Source organism: Pan troglodytes, chromosome 4 (assembly GCF_028858775.2).
Source record: "Pan troglodytes isolate AG18354 chromosome 4, NHGRI_mPanTro3-v2.0_pri, whole genome shotgun sequence".
Taxonomy (NCBI): Eukaryota; Metazoa; Chordata; class Mammalia; order Primates; family Hominidae; genus Pan; species Pan troglodytes.
This window is the reverse complement of record NC_072402.2, coordinates 58703088-58710438: the sequence shown is the minus strand read 5'-3', so window position 1 is coordinate 58710438 and position 7351 is coordinate 58703088. Positions and strand designations below refer to the sequence as shown.

The following is a 7351-nucleotide window of genomic DNA, read 5'->3' as shown; positions in this document are numbered from 1 at the left end:
AATCAGCAGCAACAGGACTCAAGCTGTTCACCCTGCTTTCGAGTTGGCTGAGCTTCCTGTTGCTTTCACACATTCTTCTTTTTCTACCTCAGTTCCTCTTTGCTTGTAGTCTTTCACTCCATTAACTTGCCCAAGCACTGGACTTAAGTATGGAAGAGCCTATACGCAGTTGTAATATATTTCGTATTTTGAAAGTGTAGAAGTTTGTATTAATTTAAAAAGAAAAAGCTTAAATGGAAAGTTAAGCAATCCTGAACAAGAAAACTCTTTCACTGCCTTTGGGCTAGAGAAAGAGTATGTTCTCAAGGAGTTACATAATCTTTTCCAAAGCAGGATGGACTGTATCTATCATACAAATTAGGATAAGATGAGCCACCACACCTTAAAGAAATCAGGCTTGAGCCTATACAAGCCATAACCAAATAGAAGATTTTAAACAAAGGAGCACATAGCCCAAAGCTGACATGTTATTTCTATAAACTCTGGTATATATGTGAAGGAGTTACTGTTGGCTGGCTTGTGGGTTTTTTGACTCACTACATTTTTTTAGACAAAATCACAATGTGAAGGCACATTAATAGTTGAGATTTTCTTTTCCTTCCAGGTGGACTTGCTGACTGATTAGTTTCATATACTACTTAGTAACCTCAAGAAGTAGCAGGAGGATGCCATGTATCAATCTTGAACTTCAAGTCTCACTGCAACAAGGATGGAGACTCCAGCAGAGTGCGGGGTGGGCACAGACAGGCCACAAGATGGCGCAGCACCTCCATACTTGGGCTCTTGACAACCAAGTAGGTTTTTTTTTTTTTTTTTTTTTTTTTTAAATGTCCACTAGGAGGGAGATGCTACGATTTCAGACCTCAGCTATTAAATAGTAAATCTGGAAAACTAGTGGATAAATCTGCCATCTCCATTCTATGTTATTAAGGCCAAGATAGTGTACTGGTTTTCTTTTAAATCACATTCCATTATGTCATTTAAAATGTCACAAAACCCACACGAAGCATCTCATTTACACTAAGATGCTTATTTAGCTAACACCACTAATGATAAATGCTGTTCCAAATACGCATAGTCAGATGATAGTAACCACATACAGAAAAAAAATTTGAACAAGTATTTATTTCTTAAAATTTACTTAAGGGATTAGAGCTAATATATAATAGAACATTTCATATAACATTTGGAGTTATGTCAACATAAAAATAGCTGTGGTTACAATTAGCACATGCAATTCACTGCAAAGGTAAAAATACATGCTATACTCTAGACAAGCCTTCCAAATGAAGTTAGAGTAGATGGGGTAAAACAGCAAGTGAACATGAAAGGATTGCACTTAGAAGAAAGTGGGACATAGCTAGGATATAAAAGAAACATACCTAATGCTAGTCACTGCATTGTCCTACTAGCAAATTGCACATTTATTTTTAGAGTATATTCAATACACATATATATTGAGACTAGAGAATTTTCAAATATCTACCTTTGAAATATCCCTTTGTTTCTAACACATCACATTATGGTATTAATGTAACAGCACTTAAAACCTGTAGTTATCATTCAAAGCTTGTGTTCAAGAGATAAAAGAACATCATTCAGACAAAGCCTGTGTTCAAGAAATAAAAAAAACATCTATCACTATCGGCCTTAAATGCATCTCATCACACGACCCATCAACTTTAATGAAATGGGTAATGAAGTTAAACTAACCAGTTTGTACAAACTATTGACTGAGAAAAAGCCCTTAAAAATTTAGGAACAAATGAGCAACAGAAGAGCTCACCCTGAGCTGCCACCTTTTAATTTTTAATGCAATGTATATGAGACTATCATGCTAATGCACATACTAGTAGCATGTATGATGGAAAAAAATAGGTTAATGCAAAAGATAATACACTTGGCTTTGTAAAGTTTTGTTTTGACTTACATCGTCTGAATTCTGTTTATCGAGTCTGAAAAGGAACTGCTGCCAAGGACCAGTCCAAAGAAGAATTAGGCTGTAAGACTGCTAGTTCATAACTTCTTTGAAACCAATGACAATGTCCAATTTTAGGCTAATCCTAAAACACTTGCCATTTTATGACTCCATATTCTTTTAATTTACAGAAAAGTACAAACTTTTTAGAAAGTAATCTTATCGGCGCAATATAATCTAACAATACCTATAATAGAAAGCTATCCCAGTAAATTTTTTTTGAACAATTGAACTTTTGTCTTATGTAGCTTATAACTTTGTTATTTTATTCATCTCAACAAAATAAAACTTTATTGAAACAAAAGTGTATGGTTTAGGAATATGCTCTTAATAACAACTGAGCAAAATTAGAATGATGTGGACTATAACAGAATGAAGGAAGACCTCTCCTGCTTGATGTACTTGGTCAATATATGTTAGTAAACAGAAGTATTTTAGGGAATTCTATGATTATTCTACTTCTACATTTACATGTCATGGTTTTAACTAGTTAAATGGGTAGAAAAAAGACATCTTTAATAATTGATTTCTATTTCTCAAACTAGATGCTCTACTTTAAATATGAGCTTTAATAAATGTTTTGTAACATTTTAAAGTTGTAACATTTCTAAGTATACTCCACTAACTTCACAATAAGAGCTAGGGTCACTGGATGACTTCATGTGGTAAAATCCCTTATCAAGGAATAAGGCTGAAATTTAAATGAACAATTAGGTAGAGAAGAGGTATGAACACAGAACATGTGAATGAAATTTGTTTTTTTTCCTTGCTGCTGTTCCCGAGTGCCGACTGATCCATAGTAAAAAAGGACAAGATTAAAATTTTAGGTTTTAATGGTACAAAGTGTGAAGTTTTATAGTTTTCTAATAATTATTCAGTATTATCCCTTTCAGAGATGAGGGTAGGATACCACAGACATCAGTAACTGACAAGTTATAATATCAACACATGTAACATTTGGGTCATTATTTTATAACCCTAAAGGGAGCAACTGCAGGTGCAGAAGCAGTGAGTGAACTAGTTTTGTCCAGACAAGGTTTTCTGATGTGCTATTACTTTAAACACCACTTTTGGACACTAAAGATTTAAAGTGATAAAGCCACTAACTAACTTTATTAGACTAGTTTTTACATAAATAACCAGATTTCTTTGCCTACCTAAAGTACAATTTACATGCATCAACACATAGATTATTCTAAGACATGCTTGGGAAAGTAATTTTGAATGTAAAAAGTTTTATAATTTATTTTCTCCTTAGGGCAGATGTACATTACATATTAGTGCTCAAATATATGTTCATTTCCAGAATGAATTTTTGCACAGTAATCATATATCCATTTAATATGTATAAAGTGTTCTTGGGGATGGGGGTATATTCACTCACTGTACCATGTTTTATACAGGCTTCAACATGCAAATTTGTTTATATCATGGCCTTCAATGATCCTCCATTCTCATTCCTGTAGATTAAGAGTTCACATTGTATATCTGACCCTGAAATGTACAAACTTCACACTACAACATTCTTCATGACACTATTTGTTATGAGGAAAGTTGCAGCTAAACATTAGTCATGTGACTTAAATTTTGAGAAAATGGAAAATGTAATAGGTATAAATTTCCTGACACATACAGCAAGACAAATCCAGCCCAGCCTTTGATGATCAACTTAAAAGCTGGAGATGTCATTATCTTGTTGTGTAAATTTGGGTCTATCCCTACCTTTACTTCTCTGTGCCTGATTTTCCTCATCTACTTTGAATTCGTCATTCTATTAATCTACTTTTGCCTAAAGTGGGAAACTGAATATATCAGAATGAAACATCTATTTTTTTCATAAAGAAGATCATATAATATGTGAAAGAACTTTGAAAGGATGAGGCATTATATAAATGCAAGAATATAAAAGATAAACAGGAAGTCTAATGTGAACAATATTCTGAGAGTAAAAAGTGTAATTACATTTCCATTGTAAATGTATACCAAGTTTTCTTAGCTTTCTATTCTCCAATAACCTCTAGAAACTATTCTAAGCATGCCTGGTTTCTGTAACTTAAATATGGCATAAAAACCTGTTTCCTTTGAATTCACTTGATAGCAGTAGTCAATCACTAATAACGCTTGCTAATTTCCTCTTACTTTCTAAGAAAACCCCTATATTTAGCATCTGCCTCCATATCGCATGTGGTGATTAGGGGACAGCATAAGTACACTAGCGGCTTTAGCACTAAACTCGAGGTCTGGGTCACTTCTCCCTTGAAGAAAAAAGGTTCTAAAAATTCCTAAATCACAATGTAGAACTAAGTTCCACCCTACCTCAGAACTGCAGACATTAAAATACCATCTCTTTATTAAGTGTCTCTACAATAACGATATTTGCTAAGAACAAGATGTACATTTTTTGGGGTTCTGTTTTGTTTTGGTAAATATTGCCCAAGTTGTCTTAGTTTGCCTCAAACATTTACTAAAAATAAAAAAATTTAAATCTTTGCCTACTTAAAAATAAAAAAAATACTCAAAACAAATTTAAGCTGTATATACTGTATAAAGTGTTCATCTACCCAGTACTCTTAAGTCTTAAGAAAAGTCAATGATGTGTATATATGTGTGTGTATGTATATATATATATATATATACACATTAGCAATTTAAGCCTTTTAAAATGCCAATTTTTTAGATGCTTTATTGTCTTTTTTTCCCCCTTTACTACTACTTCCTGTTTTCCCCTTTACTACTACAATTTAAGCCTTTAAAAATGGCAATTTTTTAGATGCTTGAGATAGTTTGGGGGATCCCTAGCTCTTATCATGGCACTCTGTTGAGTTTGTGAAATGCATCTTCAAAGAGGTTGTCAATAATATGCAAATTTTTGAAAACTAGTGAGATTACTAATTATTGATGAATAAAAAATGGGTACTTTTAATCTGCCAAGTTAAAGCTCTAGAATTCCTTTTCTCCAGTAATAACTCGCAGCATCACTACCAATGGAAGGGACCTAAGGAATACTGTGTACACTGATATACACGAGGCTGCTCCTCATTTTTTTGTCAGATTACAAAAGCTGGGCTCATATAGTTATGGCCTATGGACCTCTTTTTAAGTTATTTTAGCAGAAGTAGATGATGGTCTACACCTTGCTCCTCTTTTATATTAACTGTCCCTAAGCCACTCTGATGACTATTCTAATCAAAATCAGTACAGCTGTGCTCACTAAGCATATCACTGCTTATTAGTCAAATACCTTCTGTTTTCCATGTAGCAAAACAAAAAGTTTTATAAATTTCAGATAAGCTTTCTGTTTTTCTTCAGTGCAAACATCCTGAAACAGCACAAAATCATTCAGCTAGTCTGAGGATAAAGTCAGTTTATGTAGTGCTTAAAGTAGAATCCCAGATATTCTGGAATGGAAATAGCTCATGTGAAACTTCAGTTCATTTTTGTCCTTAAGGGCAAATGATCATCTTCAGAGAGTGAAGACTTTTTAAAATCTGAATTCACAGATAAAATCATTTTAGCTTTACTTTATAGGTACTGCTGAAGTTGTAGCAGGAACTACTAGTCCTTCACTGAGGCATGTAGCCGCCTTGCCGTACAGTCTGTGGTAAGTAACTTTTAGGCATGCCTTCATCAGTCGCAGCCTCCATGCCAACTGTTTCAAATCTTTCTACTTGTCCCTCAGTACCTGGACCAAAAGCATCTGCTGCAGAAACTTCCTGAAACATTTTCATTTGCCCAGATCCACAGGATTGTGAAATATGATCTGAAATCTGCTGTTTAAGTCTAACAAAATCTTCCTCATTGACTGATGAAACTTGCTTTGACCTTTCAAAATGTGAAATATCTGGACTGGATTCATGCTGACTGCAGTTCTGTTTGAAGTACTGTTGCCTGGGCAAAATACCATCACCGCCATCTACATGATCTACTAATTGTAGATCTTCTGGCCGCTCCTCTGAATCTAACAAGGGCTGGGTAGACTCGGATCTTGAGAAGACTTGGACTGATGGAACTTGGTGTCTGTAGCCACTGTGTACCACAGTAGAATACTGGACAGTGCTCGAAGTGTTTTGTGAAGATTCATTTTCATCACTGCTAGAAATGCTTGGCCTAGAAGATGACATGCATGAAGACCCCCCAATACCACTGCTGTGTCCTTCAGTATTAATTTTTTCCTTTTTGAACAGGTCCAATGATTTCAGATCTTCTGGAAACGGCTTTTTGTCATTTGCTTCTATTTCCACAACACTTACATCAGTGAAATTGCCATCTGAATACATTTGATCTTTTGAATTAAAATTGTGCTAAGGAAGAGAAAAAATTGTATATGGCAAGTATTAGTTAAAGCCACAGAGCTAATGAATCTCTGAAACTTCCCAGTAACTCTCAGTGGTACAGAAATAACCTGTATTATGTCACTAAGTCACTGTCAACTACCCAAAATGCAGATACTATAAAATGAGTCTAAGTAGTCTAAATCAATATTGTTGGTGTTACATTTTGATAAGCTAATGGTCTACAAGTAGTATTTAATATTTCATGCCTAGACTAGGCAGCCTAGGATTAACTGGACAGAAAACTAGAAAACATTAAGGAAAATCAAACCTGAATGACAGAGATTTTGCAGAATATAAAAATACATAATACATTTTAATCTGTTAATATAAAATTTAAGGACTACCGGAGGATAATAAATATAAATGAGTTCCCCTTTGGGGCATATTTAAAATTCAGAGTTTAGAGTAGGTTCCCAGAGATCATTTCATCAGTGCTAAAATGATAAACTGTTGAACTTGGTTTTAATACTCAACCCAAAATACTTGAGGTAGTTACCATCACATAGCAGTTTCAGCACCTCAAGTTTTCAGTTTGCAAGTTCAACCAAACATCTGTAATGTGTACTAAACAATTTACAATATCAGAACAAATATAGTATGATGGTGATAAACCCCTAAAATATGTCATACATATTAAATTTTGATTAAAATTTTCAGTTATGTACTGTTTTATCTTCATTTACTTTTTGATTCCGCTTGAATATCTTATCTTTTGGTACATTTGTAGATACTCAATATACCTACTAACTGTAGATACTCAATATACCTACTAACATGTCTGTATATTATAAACAACTCAGAAGCATTTTCTCTTACCCTTGGAGGAGTGTGAGGTGACCACTGGGCAATATGACTCTTTGAAGGATCTGGAACATTAGGCCAGATGTGTTTTTTAATTCTGAAGAGAAAAGAAAAATGGCCTATGTAAAACCACACATAATAAACAATAAATAGTCCCTATTTCTAAACATGTTCATCAAAGACTCTTACAAACCAAACCAATTACCTAAATGAACAAAAAATACCTACTCTACCCCAA

General features: G+C 34.0%; 1 protein-coding gene across 7 annotated transcripts in view; it reads right to left on the bottom strand.

Annotated features, from left to right (window-relative positions):
- Nucleotides 1-1106: 1106 nt before the first annotated feature.
- Nucleotides 1107-7351, bottom strand: part of IL6ST (interleukin 6 cytokine family signal transducer) — a 58267-nt gene continuing 52022 nt past the window's right edge. For all 7 annotated transcript variants that reach the window (XM_001144416.7, XM_054685086.2, XM_063810448.1 and 4 more), the window contains 2 exons: nt 7129-7210; nt 1107-6279 (listed from right to left, as the gene is read on the bottom strand). In XM_001144416.7, the coding sequence (XP_001144416.2) occupies nt 5542-6279; nt 7129-7210 (820 nt within the window). In that variant the 3' untranslated portion in view covers nt 1107-5541. The remainder of the gene's footprint in view (nt 6280-7128; nt 7211-7351) is intronic.